General features: G+C 51.2%; 8 protein-coding genes across 8 annotated transcripts; 6 read left to right on the top strand and 2 right to left on the bottom strand.

Moving 5' to 3' along the window:
• Positions 1-858: 858 nt before the first annotated feature.
• On the top strand, positions 859-2,738 carry HETIRDRAFT_427315 (uncharacterized protein; the record flags this gene model as incomplete). The annotated part of the gene is made up of 6 exons (XM_009548460.1): positions 859-889; positions 988-1,422; positions 1,477-2,094; positions 2,212-2,300; positions 2,348-2,557; positions 2,616-2,738. The coding sequence occupies 6 exons, from the start codon at positions 859-861 to the stop codon at positions 2,736-2,738; spliced, it is 1,506 nt and encodes a 501-aa protein (XP_009546755.1).
• Positions 2,739-3,243: 505 nt separating this feature from the next.
• Positions 3,244-3,438, top strand: HETIRDRAFT_317109 (uncharacterized protein; the record flags this gene model as incomplete). Its single annotated transcript, XM_009548459.1, has 1 exon — positions 3,244-3,438. The coding sequence occupies one exon, from the start codon at positions 3,244-3,246 to the stop codon at positions 3,436-3,438; it is 195 nt and encodes a 64-aa protein (XP_009546754.1).
• A 299-nt stretch (positions 3,439-3,737) lies between these two features.
• On the top strand, positions 3,738-5,001 carry HETIRDRAFT_451786 (uncharacterized protein; the record flags this gene model as incomplete). The annotated part of the gene is made up of 4 exons (XM_009548458.1): positions 3,738-3,768; positions 3,840-4,232; positions 4,287-4,823; positions 4,895-5,001. The coding sequence occupies 4 exons, from the start codon at positions 3,738-3,740 to the stop codon at positions 4,999-5,001; spliced, it is 1,068 nt and encodes a 355-aa protein (XP_009546753.1).
• Positions 5,002-8,263: 3,262 nt separating this feature from the next.
• Positions 8,264-10,007, top strand: GS1 (glutathione synthase; the record flags this gene model as incomplete). The annotated part of the gene is made up of 5 exons (XM_009547570.1): positions 8,264-8,638; positions 8,698-8,840; positions 8,894-9,025; positions 9,077-9,157; positions 9,216-10,007. The coding sequence occupies 5 exons, from the start codon at positions 8,264-8,266 to the stop codon at positions 9,976-9,978; spliced, it is 1,494 nt and encodes a 497-aa protein (XP_009545865.1). The 3' UTR covers positions 9,979-10,007.
• A 301-nt stretch (positions 10,008-10,308) lies between these two features.
• Positions 10,309-12,389, top strand: nuor (NADH:ubiquinone oxidoreductase). The gene is made up of 7 exons (XM_009547571.1): positions 10,309-10,360; positions 10,415-10,563; positions 10,627-10,790; positions 11,017-11,697; positions 11,750-11,858; positions 11,911-12,041; positions 12,099-12,389. The coding sequence occupies exons 1-7, from the start codon at positions 10,336-10,338 to the stop codon at positions 12,325-12,327; spliced, it is 1,488 nt and encodes a 495-aa protein (XP_009545866.1). The 5' UTR covers positions 10,309-10,335; the 3' UTR covers positions 12,328-12,389.
• Positions 12,390-12,976: 587 nt separating this feature from the next.
• On the bottom strand, positions 12,977-15,150 carry cpm106 (cytochrome P450 monooxygenase 106; the record flags this gene model as incomplete). The annotated part of the gene is made up of 12 exons (XM_009547572.1): positions 12,977-13,270; positions 13,328-13,357; positions 13,412-13,534; positions 13,593-13,639; positions 13,697-13,818; positions 13,880-13,982; positions 14,032-14,154; positions 14,222-14,471; positions 14,527-14,652; positions 14,706-14,842; positions 14,895-14,991; positions 15,053-15,150. The coding sequence occupies 12 exons, from the start codon at positions 15,148-15,150 to the stop codon at positions 13,054-13,056; spliced, it is 1,473 nt and encodes a 490-aa protein (XP_009545867.1). The 3' UTR covers positions 12,977-13,053.
• A 386-nt stretch (positions 15,151-15,536) lies between these two features.
• On the bottom strand, positions 15,537-18,401 carry HETIRDRAFT_168843 (potassium transporter; the record flags this gene model as incomplete). Its single annotated transcript, XM_009548457.1, has 16 exons — positions 15,537-15,761; positions 15,819-15,874; positions 15,940-15,994; positions 16,052-16,098; positions 16,155-16,321; positions 16,372-16,422; positions 16,483-16,644; positions 16,700-16,843; positions 16,897-16,911; positions 16,974-16,981; positions 17,036-17,174; positions 17,225-17,340; positions 17,399-17,487; positions 17,542-17,745; positions 17,806-18,148; positions 18,207-18,401. The coding sequence occupies 16 exons, from the start codon at positions 18,399-18,401 to the stop codon at positions 15,537-15,539; spliced, it is 2,016 nt and encodes a 671-aa protein (XP_009546752.1).
• Positions 18,402-19,780: 1,379 nt separating this feature from the next.
• Positions 19,781-19,992, top strand: HETIRDRAFT_319002 (uncharacterized protein; the record flags this gene model as incomplete). The annotated part of the gene is made up of 2 exons (XM_009548456.1): positions 19,781-19,861; positions 19,924-19,992. 2 exons carry the CDS (start codon positions 19,781-19,783, stop codon positions 19,990-19,992), a joined length of 150 nt encoding a protein of 49 aa, XP_009546751.1.
• Between the last annotated feature and the right edge of the window lie 1,177 nt (positions 19,993-21,169).

Below are 21,169 nucleotides of genomic sequence, written 5' to 3'. Positions count from 1 at the left end.
CCCACCTGAGACTTCTGATGCCTCCTGTGGAAATTGTCGAATAGGGCGGTGGCAATTAGGTCACAGATTCACAGTGCAGCTTCGACACGGACAAGGTGGTCAACATCTAGGTGCCAATCATTCCACTTTTTGCCACTAGCCCATTCCTTCGCATGCTCTTCCGGATATCCGGAGACCACGTCGGAGGTTGAGGGAGAATCGCCTACGTTGCTACCTTTGGGAGACTATCTAGCTCTTCCCCCAGATCCAATGCAGCGGCATCTTGATATCTACCTGTGCAAGGAGCTTTCAAACTAGCAGGGCTACATACTTGTTCATAACATACGTCCAAATCTCTCTCAGAGTTACATTCAGGCGACTGTCGTCGAGTGTTTAGCTTGATCCACGAGTTGGCAGCTGATTTCCATGGAAGGACGGACAGAAGAATAGAATGCGATCGTAATAGAGACGTGGTTCCCTGCGCTATAGTACGCAGTCAAGATTTGAGGACGAAAGGGCACATAATCTGGGGAGGTAGGCAGATGTAATAGGCAGGCTTCAACGCTTCAGCTTCAGTCGCAAATAAAAGCCCGTGTCATGCCCGCCGATAGAATGCAATTGTGCATGACAGTGTCACGGGCCTTACCTCCTTGCCATTGTCCACAACAAATGCCTCAAAGACAAGCTCGACGATGCAGGCGAATGTGTGTACCGTTGGAAATTCCACAAATTATAAGATGCACGGACTGCTCCTCTATTCTTTTTCAATCTTGTTGTGCTCTGATTCGGCAGGCAGCGGAATTCCGTCGTATTTATAGGGAACTCGCATATTGACCCAGTGCCCACTCACTCTGGTTATCAGACTTTGAGCAATCTGGCATGGAAAGTCTTCCAAAGTCCTTCAAAGCAGGTACTATGTCCTCCCTTCCCTATGCACACCGCTCGTCGTACTACAATCCTCGCTCCCACACACCTGCTAAATTCTAATCGATTAATCCTTTGATGCAGTCGCCTGCCCAGGGCCAAACCAAGGCTGGCGCTACCTCACGCGCCCTCTACGTCCGCCGAACCCCGCAGAAATTCTCATCCGCGTGCACGCCTCGGGGATCTGCAACTCGGACCACTTCGTGCAAGAGGAAAAGTGGTCTGGTATCATCTACCCTCGCGTGCCAGGGCACGAGGTCGTTGGGCAGATTGCGGCAGTCGGGGAGGCAGTGCGACAGCAGCAGAAGATCGACGGGACCAGTGGGGCGAGCGGGGGAGAGGCATGGGAAGGTGGGCGGTTCGAGATCGGGAGTCTTGTGGGCGTGGGGTGGAATGGGGGTTATTGTGGACGGTGTCGGTATTGCAGGAAAGGTGACTTTCCAGGTTGCCTTGAGCTTCAGATCACGGGCATCAACCATGATGGCGGACATGCCGAGTACATCTACGCCCCAGCCAACTGTACGCTCTCTTCCCATCCCTTCGACTCTGCTCCTTGAACCGTCGTCTGTTCAGCTGTAGTTCACTTCCCCCCATCCGCGCTTGCCGACGCCTCCTACGCCCAGCTCACCTCGCTCCTCTGCGCCGGGACAACTGTCTACCATGCCCTTCGCACCACGCCAAACTACGCACCAGGCGACCTCTGTCTCGTCCACGGCATCGGTGGGCTCGGACACCTCGCCATCCAGTATGCGTCCAAGCTCGGTCTCCGCGTCCTCGCCGTCTCCGCCTCGCCTGCACACGCGTCCAAAAGGGGCGTCGCGCTCGCGCTAGGCGCGCATGAGTACCTCGACGCATCCATCCCAGCCCCATCATCCCCTGCCTTACTCTCAGACTCTGAAACTGCACAGTTGGACGTGGATGCGGGGGCCGCAAGGCTTGCAGAGATCGTGGCCGCTGTGCAGGCGATGGGCGGCGCCCAAGTGATCCTTGCAACGACGCCCTCTTCCGCGAGCGTGAACGCAATCATCCCCGCCGTTGCGCGCAATGGGTGCGTCACTGTTGTTGCGACGACCGACGGACACGTCGGGATGGACAATGTCGCGCTCAATGTGCGCCGTGCCACGATCCGCGGGTGGGCGTGCGGTGCGGCGGGCGAGACGGAGGAATGCGTGCGGTTCTCGTGCGCAGTAGGTGCGTCGGCCGGTTCTTGTGTCCTCGGTTTCTTGTTCAGTTATTGTTGCATCTCTGGCTGCTTGCGGAACTGCACCATCTCACTATTGGTCGTGTTGTCCGCACACGCGTGTACAGGGATCAAGGCGATCGTGAAGGAATGGAAGTTTGAGGACTACGCGGACGCGTACAGGGACACTATGGAAGGAAGGCCCGAATTCCGGAACGTCCTTGTCTTTCCGTAGGGACTGAGGTGCGTGCGCGTTCTCCACAGGCTCCGTGCAGTGGAGGGCCGCCTCGCCAATTGCTGTACACTGAACAAGACGGCCGTATACCATCTTTTTTATGCAAACCTGAAAACCGACATTCATACTCCGTGTGGAGATGGGCATGTTATCTGCAAGTGCTATCTCGGCCGCAACTCTCTAAGCCTCTGCGCCTTTGCGTCAGTGCCAGTACTCACAACGACTGCGGGACCGTTCGGGTGAGCGATCACTGCAGAGTCGTTTGCTCCCGAAAAAGCTTCTCCCAACACCGTTTAGAGACTATCAAACTTGCTGATCAACCCTATAGTGACATCCTCTCCAGACGCATTATTTGCCCCATGGAGCATGGCCAAACAGGACTCAAGGCTCCGCGGACTTCTCGATAGCGAGCTAGGCTAAAGCTGACTACAAAGCACGGCATCCTCCTTTGAGGTGAGTGTTTGTGATCGACGTGTTGTTCGGTCCTTACAGTATATGTAGGCTATGGATAAATAGGTTGGGTCAGCACGACGATCGATCATATTTGGCTGAAACCTTACCTACGGAATGTGAGGAGATATACCATCTCCGTTGCGGCCATCCGCAGCCTGGCTCGTTGTGCATATACACCGTGCGCATTGAAATTGATGCATCTTTCCTCGTAACAGGTCATAATGCAGACCCATCGGGCCTCGCTTATCTTGCATAAGCACTCAAAGCTGCTGCGGGATTTACCAAACGATCCTGCAGTCGCCCTTCACGAATCAAACTTAATGATGCTCATTCGACACATCATGCAATAGTTTTAACTGCACCAGTCGTGTCGTGGAGCCCATCCAAAGAATTCTGGTTCATCTTCTACTATATGCCAACACGTGTTGGTTGATCAACCTCATCGCGCTTTTCAATTAGGGGTACGTTTGGAATGTGGATACTTCTTCACTATCGCCCCCTAAATTGTAACTCTCCAGGCTTCTCATTGCTAAGCCAAAGGCCCGCGCGTACGTTGCCGATGAAGATGCGTATATGTCGCCAAATCTCGTGGAAGTACACGGAGCCGTTCCTACTGCTGCTGCTTTGTGCTCTGGGGCTTCTGTCGAGATACGTGACTCCTGTCTAAGACAGCTTTGCTGACCGTCGACAATCAAGAGGTCAGGTTGAAGCTGAAGGCACGTCAACATGTAAGTCACACCGGGGTGTAGAGCATAGATAACTCACTTACCAATGGAGCGACCCATTCCCAATAGGCGGCCGCCATGCTGTTCAATTACATAAAGACGATTTCCATCCTGGAAACACGGCATTTGAACAGGAATGAAGTGTGGATCGGACCCACATCATTGACGTCGTATACACCTTAAAATCACGACGGCGCAAACTCGCCAGTCACCATTTACACCCTTGTCCCCTTGATTCTAAATGGCCAATCCACCGACATTCTTCAAAGCTAGTAAGTGTCTCCCTCCGGCATTGTATGTTCCAGGCGTCCACAGGCAATTGATGCGCACCTTTATCACGTAGTCTCTTGTCCCGGCCCGAAACAGCCTTGGCAGACCATCACTGTGCCCTTGCGCGCGCCCAAGTCAACAGAGGTCCTCGTACGGGTCCACGCTTCGGGCATCTGCTACGGAGACCATCTCGTGCACGATGGCACACTTCCGGGGATCGCTTACCCGCGTACGCCAGGTCATGAGGTTGTCGGCCGTGTGGCTGCTGTCGGCACTGCGCTCAATGCTCTCGGCCCCAGTGCCCGATTCCGCATCGGGAGCTTGGTCGGCGTCGGGTGGTACGGTGGGCATTGCGCCACATGCGATGCCTGCCGACGAGGCGACTTTGGGGGATGTGCGAGCCAGGTGATCACGGGCGCCACGTTTGACGGTGGCCATGCAGAATATTTGTATGTTTCTGAGAGCGGTCAGTCAAAAAACAATAGTTATACTGAGCGAATAGCTTAATTATAAGCGACAGCCATCGTCGGCATCCCAGAAGAGTGTTTAGAGCAGGCGAGCTACGCCGAGCTCGCGCCACTCCTCTGCGCCGGTGCCACCGTGTACGAGGCCCTCCGCACGACACCGTTCTCGCCGGGGGACCTCTGTCTCGTACAGGGCATTGGAGGACTTGGCCATCTTGCGATCCAGTACGCCGTGCGCCTAGGCCTCAAAGTCTATGCGGTCTCGTCGGGCCCAACCAAAGCTGCCCTCGCGATGTCGCTCGGAGCGCACGGTTATATCGATGCCTCTGCACATGGGCCGAGCGTGATAGAGCGCGTTCAGGCGATGGGGGGCGCGAAAGTGATCCTCTGCACCACGCCATCGGCGGAACAGACCAGTGCGTTGATTCCAGCGGTCGCGCGCGATGGTGTCGTGACGCTCGTAGGCGTGGCGATGGACGGCGATGTGAGAATAAATAACGGGCTGATGGTCATGCGGAGGGCGATGCTGCGTGGCTGGGGGTGCGGCACTGCGCGCGAGACGGAGAGCTGCGTGCAATTTTCGATGTTAACGGGTAAGCACTTCATTTGTGCATTGTTTATAGGAGAATAGACTCACTAGATGTAATGTTGTTGTACGTGCTAGATGTCAAGTCAATGGTCCAGGAGTTCGGGTTCGAGGATTTCGTGCGGGCGTACGATGATACGATGCACGGCAAGCCACAATTTAGGAACGTCATTGTATTCCCTTAGAGCTCAAATACCAATTTTTGGTGTTAAATAGCTGGCGAGACTCTTGACATTGTCAAAAGATCGCTTACCTTTCGATGAGGAGTGGAAGACACATGTATCTGCTCACATTGTTCATGCAGATTCATCACGAGGACTGCCAGAAAGGAATCATTGTTCTCCCTCGCAGGCTTGAAATTACGTAGACCTGCTTCGGCCTACGTAGCTCTGGGCGCCCAAATCATGACAGTACTCCCTTGTACCCGATTCGGAAGCGCGCTCGGCTCTTTGGTATATAAAAGCTAGAGCGTAGACGATACTCGGCACTTCATTCACAACCCCACACCTCTGCTCTCTAGCGCAGAACCTCTGCAAAGCTCAATAATGTCTATCGTTCGATCATCTGGAAAACAACCACGCACCATTGTACAGACTTCCGGAATCTCTCTTCATTGGACCCTCTGTGAAACCCTCGGAGACAGCGACATGGGCTCGTGCATAACAATTCTCGGTATCGGGGGAACTATGCTGCGGGTGGGACACGGGTCCACATACTGCGCTGGAGAGGCGGTGGAGAGCAACGTAACAGCAGGGATATCATGGAGCAGGATTGGGTATACGCGGTGAGTCTCGAGCATAGATCGAGCTAGGACTAAGCATTGGGCAGTGGTGGCTGTAAGATGCAGCCTTGGGAGCGGCGGTCGTGGTCGAATACGCGCAGAGAATGTACCGCCTTCACTTGCTGTTCTTCTTGTGAGTTGACTCGTCCTTCAGTTACGTCGTCGGTATCAGAGTATTCGTGTCCAGGTCACGCTGGATCGCTATATCATCTTCCATTCTCCGTCTGAGCTTGAATAAACCGCTCGGCGGCCGCCAATGTATACATAGACGCAGGAATAAATACGTAGCCTCACCGTACACTTAAATGCTTCTTGCAGGTCTTGTATTTCTCTACCTCAGGACATTGAACAAGTGGTAGGATACGTTGGTGAGTCGCAAGATCTCAAAGAATTGTATAAGATATAATACTGATACTCATCTGTGAGGCACACATCCAACACAAGTCTGGGACACGTAGACTTATACAATCAACCTCATGAGTTACGTTTCTCGAAGCACGAAAAGCTATAAGGTCGGAGCATCGATGGTCAAGCTGTCAAGGCCCGTCAACAGAATAGCCGGCAATGAAAGACCGATGCCATGGAGCAGCCAAAAGCTATCGTGAATGTGACTACGGGCTCCAAGGGCGACCGGCTCCCCGTATCGTGTGTCTACACTTGCGGAGGCGGGCCTGTCAATTCGAAGGCGGTGTCGGCGCAGTGAATTAGCTGAGCCTCAGCATCGTAGGCTGGAAGATGTCGCCTACACCGACGCGTATTCTGATTAGGCAAGAACACGAGTTTTCAAGGCATCGCACCCGAGGTTGGCGCAAGTCTGCGCATCCAACAGAACAGTAGCGGAGGTGCCGTCTTGGTAGGTGGTAGAATGGAAGCAGCCCGACTTGCAGTGTCTTGCCCCTCTCGAGTCAAAGCTGAAGAAGAAACGTATCCAGCAGAGGACGGGTGCTCAAGCGTGCCATTGCTCTGTATTAGCAACTACCATCTACTTTGAAGAAGGATCAGCTTGTGGAGAGAACGGCCTCCTCGTCCCTTCAGCGTCCAAACAATATCAAGTTTTCTTGACTCACCATAATTGGATGAACACAAGAAAGAAGACACAAGCCGAAATTCGATCAGCGAGTCCTGATCGAGTGAGTAATCTTGCGATAGTACATGTCCCACCACCGCACGTCCAGATGTACCGTCTAGAAACAAGACGTGCTGCAGTACTCAAGGGATTGCATGCATCGATTGTCTTCTATGACGGATACATGGGATACGTTGGGGCAATGGATTGAAAGTATTGTCCATAGTTGCTAAACCTGCGCCTGTTTTCAGCTATGCCCCGCTAATGTCGATGATGAAATAGTCCAAGAAGATCAATCATCAACAAAGGCGTCACAGTAAGTCATCCTTGGAAGATTGTGAATAACCGAAGCCGACCTCTAAGCGGGTGTAGAGAAGTCGCCTGGTGTTCGACGCTTTTCGCCCAACACGAATTCGAAAAGCTAGATAAGATCATGCAGACATATAGTTCAAGCAACCCCAAGTCTTGAATGCCACCCGCCAAATATGGTCTCTCAAAATAGAATCAAGAGTTACACACACTATAATCGTGACGACTCTGGAAATGATTAGGTGGATCAGTATAGAGGGTCAGATATTTGCTCCTAATAGGGAGGTGATTTCGAGGAAAGGCGGTGGGAAGGGTGATTGGGAGCTATACCAATTTCGTAGAATAATGGACACAGAGAGGTGTTCTGTGCTCATTCACAACACGATGGATGGAACATTTGATCATTACCGGTGTGTTAACTTCCTGCCCGGCGCACACAAAATGTCAGCAGAATGAGGTTAAACAAGGAAAGGAACGGACGGACGACAGTATGATGGGATGGCTTTGACAGAGTTTAGATTCATAAGTAATAATTTCTCCCTTGCAAAGGTGATAGCTTGATACCCTTTGATCCCGTGTAATGAAGACTTTGATAAACAGAAAAAATCAAAGACATCGACGTTAGATTGGGAGAATGAGTCGGATCAGACCTGGTCAAATATGGCTCTTTTGTCAGCCACGCAGCGCTCACTCAGCGAGCGTACTCTAGCCACTAGCAAGACCGTGAGGAGATTCTACATCCTCCTTTGAGCACGGAGACGGTAGCTGTATGGGACCATCATTGAGGCCACAGGAGGTGGCGGAAATGTGGAAGGTGCAGAGAATTTGTCATCCGGCCTCACTAAAGCTGGGAAAGGCTGTAAATTGACCCAAAATATAGTTGGATTTGCAGTTACGAGCAGATGAGTTAACTTCAGCGAGAAGGTTGAGAGGGCAGGGAAGGACCCACCATGTGGCAACACCAGCAGCGTGGGAACTCTGTACTTCTCCTAGCCAGTAAGCTCCTGCAAGACTGTAAAACCATGAGATCGAAAGACAACTTCACAACGAAAAGCACTCATCGGCATTTATCTTGACAATATCATAGAGAACACCAAAGTCGAAATATTCCTCGCTGTATCAGCAAAGGTCGATCGTTTAATTTGTAAGCTCATCCGTTATGATATCTCATCATGCTTGCTCATGATGGCGCACTTATCCGTTCAGATTTATATTTATCTACGGGGTGAATCTGACTTCTCTCTGCTCCGTGTTTTCCTGAAGAATCGAAGATCATTCGTCCGGTTTCATTATGAGCAAGTTTACATCCTGGCCTCCCGAATTGACCTCGGAACAAGTCGAGCAGCTCACCTTGCTCGCGACGACCTATGCACTATCCCATTCTCTCCTCTATCTCCCACCCCACTCTGCGTCGAATCCCCCTCCTCCATCGCCAACATCAGCGATACATGCTCCGTTTTCACTGTTACCGACTCCAATCCCTCGCCGGCACTTCGATCTCGTGAGCCGTCTCCAGAGCACATATAATGTGCTATATTCCCGCATCGCGATGGATGAAGCATTCCTCGACAAGATCATGGGTGAAGGGGGTGTGGCAAGCGTGGATGACTTCACCGGAGAGTTATGGAGGCGTTGGAAGCAGCTGAGAGTCGAAGGGATTGTGCAGGTGCGCCGTTACTGCTCTTCCCTAGATCTCGTCCATAGTCCATCACGTTCTGTGTGAAGCCTCTCCAACTCGGCCTCTTCCGCTCGGATTACCTCTTGGATCAGTCATCGGAGGCGGACCCGCTATCGCTCAAGCAAGTCGAGTTTAATACCATCTCGTCCTCTTTTGGCGCGCTCTCGCAACAGGTCTCGCTGTTGCATAAGTACGTATTTCTGATCCATTTATTGGAGGCCCTCTCTTATGATATTCGCGCAGATACCTGCTGGCTTCGACAAATTACTTCAACGCGTCGCCGCTCCTGAAATCTGTCAATCTTCCCTTCAATGATACAGTCGCGGGACTGGTCTCTGGCCTCGCGGCAGCACACAAGGCATATGATGTAGAATCGTAAACGAGATATTCCCGCGTACATTGTCTGTTGTTGACCTCTATGCATAGTGCCCATATCCTATTCGTGGTACAACCAGGAGAGAGGAACATATTTGATCAGAGGTTACTCGAATACGAGCTCCTAGAGAAGTGCGTACACTTTGACTGTCAAGTTTTCATGTTTCTTGATCTCCGGTTTTGAACATAGGCATTCCATCCACATCATCCGCCGCTCCTTCGCCGATCTCGCATCCACCGCCACCCTTCATCCCTCTACACGCGCGCTCATCGTCACGCACAACGCCGATTCTGTCGAGATTTCGACTGTATACTACCGTGCAGGTTACACTCCGGCGGACTATCCCACCCCCGCCGCATACGATACCCGCCAACTGCTCGAGCGCTCGCGCGCCATACAGTGCCCATCTCTCGCCCTCCAGCTCGCGGGCGGAAAGAAGGTTCAAGAGGTCCTCACTCATCCAGGCGTGCTGGAGCGCTTCCTACACGCCGACGAGGGCCTCGAGGACATTCGCGCGACCTGGATGGAAATGTGGGGCCTCGATTCAGACGCGACGCGATCCGGGGTCGATCGCGCGCGCGAACAGGCCAGCCAGCTCGTGCTCAAGCCTCAGCGCGAAGGCGGAGGGAACAACGTGTACAAAAGCGCGATTCCTGCGTTTCTTGATTCCCTTCCGGAGCGCGAGCGCGGGGCGTGGATCGCAATGAAGTTGATTCGTCCTCCGCGTGGTGTCGGGGGGTATCTCGTGCAGGCGGGAAGCGGTGGGCATGGGATTGTTCAATCGGATGTCGTGAGCGAGCTTGGAATTTTTGGGTGGTCGCTTTTTGGGAATGGGAAAGTCAACGAGGAGAAGGCTGTTGGATGGTTGGTTCGGACGAAGAGTGAGGGTGTGGATGAGGGTGGGGTCGCGACTGGGTTCTCTGTGCTTGACAGTGTTGTTCTTGTGGATTGATACCTGAGTCAGCGTCGTCGTTTTTGGCCCAGTGTTTCTATGAGCTGAAGCTCCTCAGTGGGGGTTGTGAAGGTCGTGAGCAGGTGTAGTACAACCTGTACGAGCAGCAGTATCAAATGAAAGTCTGAAAATCGACTATATTATGGAGCTTCGCTCCCGTGGGGCTATCTGTAGCTCGCGCTAGTCTGTTCTTTACAATACAAACAAGGGGAACGTGAAGAAATACAGAAAATCTCTTCATGTGGAAACAAAACTCGGCGATTGGCTGCGGGCGTATCGGAAATTGCCGGGATGATTAGCGAACGGTGGGCCCGACGTCGACGCTGCCCTCCAACCTCTTCCTCGTCGTTCGAAACGATGCTAAAAGCTTCAAGGGCGGCCCGTGCGCGACATTTTTATATTGTTCTCGTCTATTAACGCTGACTTTCTGCGACAGGCAGTTCGCGCCAACTCCCTCTGGCCGCTCGTCGGTCGTTTGCTACCGTTCAGGATCCACCTGTACGACGGTATGGCGGTTTGAAAGACCAAGATCGAATTTTCACCAATGTATATTGTCGGCATGACCACGGTATTAAGGGCGCCATGGTATGTCTTCACCTTGCTCATATCGTTGACTTTTGAGATGATGCCATGTTTTCTACCATACAGTCTCGTGGTGATTGGCATCGCACGAAAGATATTCTCAATAAGGGCGACTCGTGGATCATTCAAACCATCAAAGACTCTGGGTTGAGAGGTCGTGGTGGGGCTGGGTTCCCAAGTGGTCTTAAGTGGAGTTTTATGAACAAGCCGGGCTGGGAGAACGACAAGCGGTGAGCGTCGCAACCCTTCCCATAGTCTCAAACCCTACTTCGAACGATGATCGCCAAGCCGGAGGAAGTGATACATGGATGTCATCAGTGTTCATGAAAACATCGTATGAAAGCTGCCATGCATCAGCTGGCAGCATGATTATCTTCCGAGACAGGGGCATTCAATCAATATCCCTCCTCGTTTCCCCCATTTGTTTTGACTCCCACTCACGTACCTTCACTACAGACCTCGCTACCTCGTTGTCAACGCCGATGAAGGCGAACCTGGAACTTGCAAAGACCGCGAGATCCTCCGGGGCGACCCTCACAAACTCATTGAGGGCTGCCTCATCGCCGGTCGCGGCATGAACGCGACGGCGGCCTACATCTACATCCGTGGCGAGTTCTACCAGGAAGCCGCGCATGTCCAGCAGGCGATCAATGAGGCGTACAAGTCGGGCTTCCTCGGCAAGGACGCGTGTGGGAGCGGGTACGGCTTCGATGTGTACCTCCATCGCGGCGCGGGCGCGTACATCTGTGGAGAGGAGACGGCGTTGATTGAGAGCATTGAGGGAAAGCAGGGCAAGCCTCGTTTAAAACCGCCGTTCCCGGCTGATGTCGGTCTCTTCGGCTGTCCGACGACCGTTGCAAATGTGGAGACGGTAGCTGTCGCGCCGACAATCTGCAGGAGAGGTGGGAGCTGGTTCGCGTCCTTTGGACGGGAGCGAAATCAGGGCACCAAACTGTTCTGTATCAGCGGCCATGTGAACAACCCATGCGTCGTCGAGGAGGAGATGAGTATCCCGCTGAAGGAGCTCATCGAGAAGCACTGCGGCGGCATTCGCGGTGGGTGGAATAACTTGCTTGGGATCATTCCCGGTGGTAGTTCCGTCCCTGTCTTGCCCATCGACAAGTGCGAGGAAGTCCTGTTAGTGTCTGTGTTCTGTCCTTTCTGCTTCATTCTTACCGAATTACCATAGTATGGATTATGACTCCCTCAAGGATGCCCAATCCGGCCTGGGCACGGGCGCCGTCATCGTCATGGACAAATCCACAGACATCATTGCCGCCATTGCTCGCTTCTCGCAGGTGTGTGTTCTCGGTTATCATCTTGCCGGCTCATTCTGACATCTGCTTGCAGTTCTACAAACACGAGTCGTGTGGCCAGTGCACGCCATGCCGAGAAGGCACCACATGGATGATGAACATGATGGATCGTTTTGTCGAGGGCCGTGGACACCAGCGCGAGATCGACATGCTTTTGGAGCTGACGTGGGTCCCTGTCTCCTGTTTTTTTCTTCCTATACTAATTATAATGTCCATATACAGGAAACAAGTCGAAGGACGCACGATCTGTGCATTGGGTGACGCTGCCGCGTGGCCCATCCAGGGCTTGATGCGGCACTTCCGTCCGGAGGTTGAGAAGCGGATTGCTGATTTCCGTGCGCGCGAGGGGGCTGTCATGTTCGGTGGCAAGATGGTCAAAGATATCGACCCTTCGCTGGCTCTCCCAGACAACCTAGGTGCTCACCTTCCCGAGGTTGGTGCGCCGCAGTAGATCGAGGTCATGTTCTACTAGACAGCTAGTTTCTGCCCAATCCTAATTTTATATAACTCGATCGGCGGCTGAACATGCCCCTCCGGCCTTGGGATCTGTTCAAATGTGAGTGAAGTGATGCTTCCATATTGCAGGCGCTGTTTCCGCGTTCTCCTTGTCAGACGCTCTACAAATGATCATACCCCCATGTCGTCAAGTGGATTGAAGAGAATACAAAGAGAAAACATACGCAGAGAGGGAATTGACGATAGTTCTGTGAGCCTACAAGAGCAGGCTGGTAAGACTCCATTTCGCACGTTTTCATTGTCGCCATGAGACGTCTCTCAAAATCGATTCTCTTGCTCTCTGTCTACGGCCTCTCGCAAACACTCGGAATACATTCTTCCGGGCAATCACCATGTCATATCCCAACGGGTATTCACAGGTCTTGCTTCCTCCGGATAGGGTAGGATTCATCTCCGGATCCTGGATGTATTCGAAACCCCGCTCCCTTGTGTAGACCATAGTGTGTATACGGAGATTGCAAAATCATGTCATATCGGGACGTGAATGATTTGGACTCGATTTCGATTTCATGTTCAAAGCGGGGCGATGAATCGATTGCTCTTTCCAAGCCTCGGGATCGAAGCCTCGGGATCTCCCAATACAAAAGCGAACACCAAACAACAACAGATCGAACGCATTCATGCAACAGAACGATCAACAGTCATCTCCGAGAGCACCCTTCTACAATTCCCTATCAGGTGCAATAAGAGTTGCGAGCCCCAAATCGTCTGCGTCGATCAGTTCACGCAGGTTGACATGCCGGGGTTCGAAATGCGCCGCGAAAGGCAGAGGGACTGTAATGATGCCCTCCTTCAATGCGAGCGTATCAATGGGCCGTGTCGGGTCTTCGGTGATCTTGAACGACCAGAGCAGGAGCGCAGTATTGATAAAGAGGGACCTGGGAGATGAAGATGCATCAGCGGCGAATTTTGTTGAATGTTCGTGAGTAGCAGACCTCAAGGCCACAGGCATCCCAGGGCAGATTCTTGGTGAGCAATATCTTGAGTCAAGGTCAGCGGTGGATAAAGCGTCGACGTACCGCCTACCGAAACCGAAATTCGAGAACTTGGGCTCTTCCTTGACTCTACCGTCCTCGTCTATCCATCGCTGGGGATTAAATGTATCACCATCAGGGAAGACTTCGGGGTCACGGCCGATGGACCTTCATAGGTATTCGAATATGTTATGGATGAGCCACAACTGAAAGAAGTCAGATATACCAATGGTTCCCTATCAGCGTGGCGCCAGCAGGGATACGATAGCCTCCCTAGCGAATGAATGCGTCAGAGGTCATTCCCTCTCATTCGAACGACATATGACGAACATAGATTATATCTTCAGTTGCCCTACGTTGAATGCCTCCACCTGTCCCGGGTCTCCATCGGAAGGATTCCAAGAAGAATGCATGGACCTGTGGGAGAGAGTCGACATCGCTAAAGGACGGCACTGTGTTCATCAGATAAAATAAAGTCAGCGCGCGAAAGATGATTAAGGCTTGAGGATGCACATCTGTCAAAGCCAACAATACCATCAAGTTCTTTTTGTACCCTTGCTTGAGCTTCAGGGTGCAGTGCCGCAGCCATGATAACGATACTAATTGCTGACGCAGACTGTGTGGAAGATCAGCTTATTAGAGGAAAATTTAGGCAATTAATATACCGTCTCAGAGCCTGCACCAAACATAGAGCCGGCGAGGTACGCCAATTCATCATCAGAAAGACCAATCTCTTGTTGTTCTTCCAGTAAATATCTAGCAAAAGACGGTGAAGCCTTCCCTTCAGCCTAGCGAAAAAATGTGGCATACATGAGAAAAACAAGACATAGCCATGACACATACAAAACAGCTTACCATCTCATCTCGAACAGCCTGTAGCTGTTTTCGGAACAAGGCCAACTCTTCTCTGTGATACTCCCTTAATTTTGAACCATAGAAGGGGATATATTTGAGCCAAGGCAGATCCTCGACAAGGTGAGCTCCCGGACGCAGCGATTGGCCCATACGATGTAGGCATTGGTTGACCAAGGCAATGTCAGGGTCCAGTCTTTTGCTAGGAGAGGGTTTACCATATGTGAGGGAAAGAATCAGAGACGCCGAATATCTGGAAGCAACCGTCAGGTAAACAAAAGTTACGGACTTCTGAATTTGGGACAGACCGTCTAGCATGTTCGTGATGATTTTCGGGGTCATCGAGAATATCGCGCAGGAGGACCCTAGCGTTAAACATCTGCAATGGTCCGTAGGTTACCGCAACTTTGGGTTGCAAGTGAGTGTGGAGAGCCCTAAAGCCACCAAATGAACAAGGAATTTCACAATATGAAAGATGAATACATGCTTGCGCAACTTCCGGAAGTGTTCGCCAGCCCTTACGAGAAGCAGCCTCATGTTTCCAGAAATCATCTCGCCACCTGCAATAGCGCGAGGCCGATCTGCAGTAATTGCGCCATCCTTCTCCAGTATATCCATTGCTGCCTTCAGATATTAATGAACATAGTGATCATCCTGTGACAGACTCGATTTGTACCTGGTATGTCCCAAGAACAATGATCGTGCGACGACCGCGCCTGAGCGAAAACATGGGGCCATACTCCTTAGTCCACTGAGCGAATTGCAAGAAAGCACTTCAAGGATGTACACATTGTCAGTCGTGATCGGAGAGCTCTACTCAGGCGATCCACCCACAATTTTTCAGGAATCTCGTTGCCCCACAGCCAATGGCCAGGGGGGCCAGGGGGAAGATTCAACTGAGAGGTCGGCTGTCGCCACTTGAGGTACAACATGGCAGCGACGGCCACCGCGATGCAGATCTGTAATAACTCTACAGCAGGTAAAGCTCGGGGCATAGTGGGCTGGGAAAGTGGGGTTCAGAGTGACGGAGGTGATATAGCGTTTAGCATTTGACAGTACGTGACCCTGAGAGCCCGAGATTCAAGGAAAAGTGATACGGCCCTCATTCTTCCACTCCTTATCGCTCAGGTGAGTTCCCCACAGAAGATCAAGTATTCACGAGCAGCGGTACATCAATGTTCTGCGATGACAGCGGTCAGCACATAGAACAACGGACGGGCTTCATATAACTTACCGGAGAGGAGGGTATCTCATACCGATTAAACAAAACAATCCATAAATAAGCCAGTCTATCCAACGGGGATGCTGTCAGCATTGATCATGCACTTAAACGCCGCTGGTGTGCATTCTCATCCCAAAGTTGACCGACTTGTTTCCGTTTCATCTGCAATGCCTTCTCACTAGCCAATTCCAGGAATTCCTTCGGAAGCATGATCGCACGATCAAGCGCGACTGGAAGCCCACGATGCCGTCCGCGGATCATGACAGCACAAAGGATGAGCTTGGAAAGAGTGTGCATTGCACCTGAGAGAGAGAAGTTCGCCTGTAAAGGAGCAGTTACAGACAGAATGTATGGGAAGGTCATTTTATGCGGGCTTACTGTGGGTATACCTATGCTTAAGCCTACAGTCGTGTATGCGGACACTACTTCAAAGACTGGAATAGGACGACGCGAGTCGAGCTTCACATCCAATCAATAAGGTACATACAGGATCACTTACTCATACAGAACAGGTTGAACCATGATTCGTTGGCGGGATCGCTCAGCTGCTTTTTCTGGAAATTGCGTGGATATGAGTGAATCCAATTCCATGTGAAAAAGGCCGGATTCACCTCGATGACGCATATTAGGAAGAGTGCAAGTGCGAGCCACCACATATCTGGAGCAGATTACTGATCATCACCTTGATGAGGAAGCATGTAACACATAACTCACCGAATGCCAGCTGCCGTTTGACATGACGTCCAAGGTATCTGCCCCATATCGCTACACGCGAGTCCGTCTCAGGATAGTTCGCCTCATCCTCAATGTCCCCAACGTTTCCAACTTCTATTTCAGACACTCCTAACGATCGCTCTTCGTACACGTTTGTTGAGCGCACGCTATTAAGGAGTCAGTGTGATGCCCTGACGTCGTACGGATGGGAAATTACCACATGGCCACAGGGTACACGGAAATGTACATCATGACGAGGTAGAGAACCCTGCAGGGAGTTTATCAGGATTTTTGGGCTTCACCAGCAATCAAATGTGGGTATATGTACTTGACCGCAGGAGCCAAGACGGCAATTGAAACGGATTGGAACCCTGCAAAACGGACAGCAACAGATTGCACAGCTGCCACGAGGAGTCTGGTGCCAACCGGTATAGCTTCGACAGTTGCATTTCCAATATCCAGCACCAAAAACAAGAGCCAATCCGTTAAACTTGATCGGGGAGTCAACACGCAGATGATGATGCATAGTGTATTGGGAAGCTCACTTGAAAAGAATGAGTACGGTGAGGAGGAACCAGGTTTGGCGCGACGGGAAGAGGTAGATGAAACATCGTCGGGGGTGATCAAGCAGGAATTGAAGTGTCTCACGCATCTGTGAGGTTTTTGGGACGCATTTGAAAATTCCCCATCTATTACAGAGGGTGAGTGTCAAGGGACAGAGGACTTTCTGAGCAAGGCGTACATCTGAAATCGTAGGCTGCACCATGCCGCCCAAGTATAGAATCAGCCCAGAGTACATTGGCAGCCATTCCAACTCACAGTACAGGCTGTCATATCATGGTGAGCACAAGATTTGACTATCAGAAATGGAGCCGCCTCACATATCCAGGGTTTCCAGCGATCACCACCCAGATGAGAAAAATCAACATGGGGTACGCAGTCTGGAAAGGAATAAGACTCTGATCAACTAGAGACATGCCTGTGTTGGCCCAGGCGCCGATGACTTCGAAAATTGAGTACCTAGAAAGCAGTATAAGCGGTAAAGAGTCAATATCATGGGATATGCTCACCACACTGGATTGATCACACGATGTTGCCGAGGTGGCTGGAAATTGCTCCTCCATCTTGCAAGTGACATGTATGGTGCGGTGACCACAAATGCAGTCCCAAGGGTACCAACAGCGTACTATGTCACGGAAGTTGATAAGTCGACATAAACGCATATAGATAAAGTTTTCAATCACCGCGGGTACGATCCACAGCAGTGCAGTCAATGCTCTGTACTCGACTCCGCCCAACTCCTCACAGTCATGGTCCGACAGCCCGTAGAACGCTGAATTTTTGCGCACTTTGACGTTAAATGAAAAATATGAGACGGAACGAGTACCCGGAATGTCTGTGTCGGTACAGTCTGGCACCAACTTCGACTCAATTGGCATCGTCATTGATCGTTTGAGTTTTCTCTGTATGTTAGGAAAGAAGTCGTGGAAGAGGCTAGCGAAGGGGTCTAGAACATTTCCAAATCCGCCAAATTCGTCGTCCTGAGAATGATTGGGATCAACAATTTCAATCGTCGTGTGACGAGTGAGTTCTAAAGGCGAGTCAATAGAGCCAGAATTCGTTTCGTAAAGAAGGTAAGGATGCAACGCACCTCGCCGAGGTGCAAGGTCAGTGTGTCGTTGTACTTGCACCTGATCAGTGCAGCCAAACGTCTGACCAACGGAATTCTTTTCACACGTTGTTGGGATCGAAGAAGGAATTGTGAGGAGAGTTGGAGTCATATCCATCGACGACGATATCGGTTTGGGTAGTGTATCCACGCGGCGAATCATGGATGATTTGAACTGCACATTTCGCTTTGAGGTGGTGGTGCTCTGCGCAGCTCGAAGAATATCTCGAGTCTTCGTACGCTCGAACTCGGATTCCACAATCCAGTGGAGATGTCGCTGAAAGTACCGTCGGCGCACGTATACAACGAGTAAGGCCACGGTGACCTGTGGCGTAAACATAGAGTTAATATTCTTGGAGGCATAGCGCAATTCTTGAACATACCGGACTGCCGATGATCTCAAGAATCATAAGTATAACCTGCTGCCATACCGTCAGGGAACTCAGATCCAACGTCATAAGCCCGGTGCCCGTCATGGCGCTGACACAGCAGAATAGTAAATTGCTGTATGAGGCAGGGAACTCGCCATTGAAAGCATAGGCTATAGTGGCGAAAAATAGCGGTATAATCGTGCTCATTGGTAGGTCATTTCAACATCTACACGGAGGCGTCGCAGAAGGACCAAAGTACTCACAAGTGCAAGAGATGAAGTCGATAGAAATTGAGGTGAAGACTGTCGAATCCTTTAGCCGCCAACACGCGCGCGCGGATGTAGAGTGTCGACATAGATGATTCTGAATGCTCGCGAAGAGAACGACTTATGTTGGCAGTGTAGACTACCGTGGTTGGAGGGATGTCGCAAAGCGGGAATAAGGTTATATATATTCTGCACCCACACATATCTGGCGAGAAGCCTGCAGGAGGCCATCCAAGCGCCTCCATTTACCGCCATACTGTAGGATCTACACAGCAGAGGATATGAGCGGACATAGCTCAAAAGACTAACTCGGATGTTGTGCATTATGCATTGGAGGGCCAGAAGGAAGGTTCGACTCCGGCGGTTGACTGTCGATTAAAGTATAGCACAGCAACAGGGATTAGTGTGTTGGAGAGGTTCCACAGGATTCCACTGCAAAGATGACGACTCGAACATGAGGAGGGCATGTATTGAAGAGGGGCATCCGACGATGTACAGAGCCTAATAATGAGACACAACAACAAAAAATCAGACTGGAAGAGAATATGTGCGTGCACCGACAACAGTCGGCCATCTTCAAAGGATGTATTGAAAATTTTGAACGAGGAGCAGGTCGTCTGCAGTGCTGGAACGAGAACGAAAGACCAAAATGTTGACAAATGGAGTGCTGGTTAAATTACTCCATATTCACACGCTGCCTATGGAAGAAATTAATTGAACTCCTGATGAGGCCGCCAAGCCATACTAGACCTCCATAGACACATCCTCGACGTCTCTCAACCTACTATCACAACGCCGAGGCGGGCCAGTACGCGATCATCGAAGGCCAAGTGTGCAACATAAAGTGGAGTCACTCATGAAAGTGTAGTAGGGGCCCTCAAGGCTGCTTGCAAGCCAGTACGTTGAATGTTTTTTTGCTCTACTACAAGCAGCTTAGCAAAGTAGTAATGGTCAGTGTTGGTCACAATCATTACTAGCAGCAATAAAACATAGGAGAAAAACTGCAGATCATTGAAGCATTACCCCCGTCTAGATAGATCTCAACGATGCATATGCATTAGCACTACCATCGTGAACACCCGAGTGCTGCCCATGCGCATCCTTAGCGGCCTGGCGCCGTTTCATTTACTGCGTCTTATCATAACACTCCCTGGGGGCGTGATTGTGCGATCGACGGGAACTGGAAGCCCGAAATAGCGCCCTCGGACATGACGGCACATATGATCAGAGACGCATCGCGACAGTAAGTGGGAGTCTTTCTGCGGCAGGGCTGGAGTTCAAGGTGTGAAAGAAGAAGGCTGGTAACACCAAGTCTCCGTGATGATACTCAAGCACAGGTCGACACTCAAATACGCGGATGCGGTTACGACGATGGAGAGACAGCAGCAGCAAGAACACGCGGTGAGCAGTCCGCTCCACATCTGACAGGCAAATATGTGACATGACTTACTCATGGAAAACAGGGCGAATCATGGGTCATTATGGAGATCGCTGGATCGATGTTGGAGAACGGCACGATCGAAGCCAAATGACATTAATCCTCAGAGGGGTAGTAGCGTAGAGGCTCACCTTGACGGTACACCACAAGAACAACGCGAGCGCGAGTTACCACACATCTTCGATCAACACCATCATGTATGAGCCAACCTCCACTCTGCATCCTCAGGGCATGCGGTTCATGAATGAAGATAAGCTAGGCCGCTACAGGTAGCTGTCCGACGTTGTGACGTGCGAGTCCGGATAATCCTCCTTGAGCTCGATATTCTCCTCACCCTTTTCCTCTTCTTCGACCATGCTAGCGACCTCTCTTCATGTATGTCCATTCAACGCAGACTGGCGGCTGAACTCTGCGCAGTCAGACACACCTCATGATCACTGGGCATGCCTAGATTATACCGAGGTAGAGAATTCTCCGGCCAGGATTTCAGAGCCATGTCACAAAACCACAACACACTATCATGCACTGGAGCCAGCGCAGCGATTGACATGTACTGAAGCCTTGTCAGGCGCACATCACCTGCTGATACAGCAGCCATAAGGAGTCTTGTGCCGACCTCTAGAGCTTCTACCGTCACATCACCGATGTTCAAGAAACGTCTCAGCCTCCGTTCCAGCCTCCAACACGGTGGTCAGCCATTGTTATCAGTGTTGCCCTCTGCGTATCACTTGACTATCCGATTGTCACCTATTCGGCTTGGAATATCTAGTATATATCACGACTGGGACCAGGACCAGGATCAGGAACAGCATGCAAACCTAGCCCGTCAGTTCAACATGCCTCCCTCGCTCACCACTTGCTAACGAGAAGCGCTCGACACATTTCGCGTACGTCTATGAGCTCGGCGCTCAGCTTCGTGGCTGCTGGCTGAGATTCATCTGTCATGAAACCTGACTTCGGTGCACGATCCTCTCGAAGCACTTGTCGCCGATCTCTTGCACACATACTTAGCCCTCCGTCTCATAGGCTTGGGTTGTTCGGTCTCGGATAAATCTCACTGGTCAGTGCTCCATGAAACTGGGTTGTGATCAATCTACGGTGCGCTTATTATTCCGATGAAGAATGGTCGACCCCTACAGAAAGCAGCCTCATATTTCTGGACATCGTCTCACCTGCAATAGCACGAGGGTCTGCAGTAATTGCGCCATCCCCTATCTAAAATATCCATTGCTGCCTTAAGATGTTGTAAATATTGTGATACCTGATATGTC

The sequence above is a fragment of the Heterobasidion irregulare genome (genome assembly GCF_000320585.1).
Source record: "Heterobasidion irregulare TC 32-1 unplaced genomic scaffold scaffold_05, whole genome shotgun sequence".
NCBI lineage: Eukaryota > Fungi > Basidiomycota > Agaricomycetes > Russulales > Bondarzewiaceae > Heterobasidion > Heterobasidion irregulare.
This window is presented reverse-complemented; position numbering and strand designations above follow the sequence as displayed.

Coding starts and splice junctions, on each gene's coding strand:
- nuor (XM_009547571.1), top strand. CDS start 10,336: ATGCTAAAAGCTTCAAGGGCGGCCC. Junction 10,791..11,016: donor GGCTGGGAGAACGACAAGCG/GTGAGCGTCGCA, acceptor CCTTCACTACAG/ACCTCGCTACCTCGTTGTCA. Junction 11,698..11,749: donor GACAAGTGCGAGGAAGTCCT/GTTAGTGTCTGT, acceptor GAATTACCATAG/TATGGATTATGACTCCCTCA.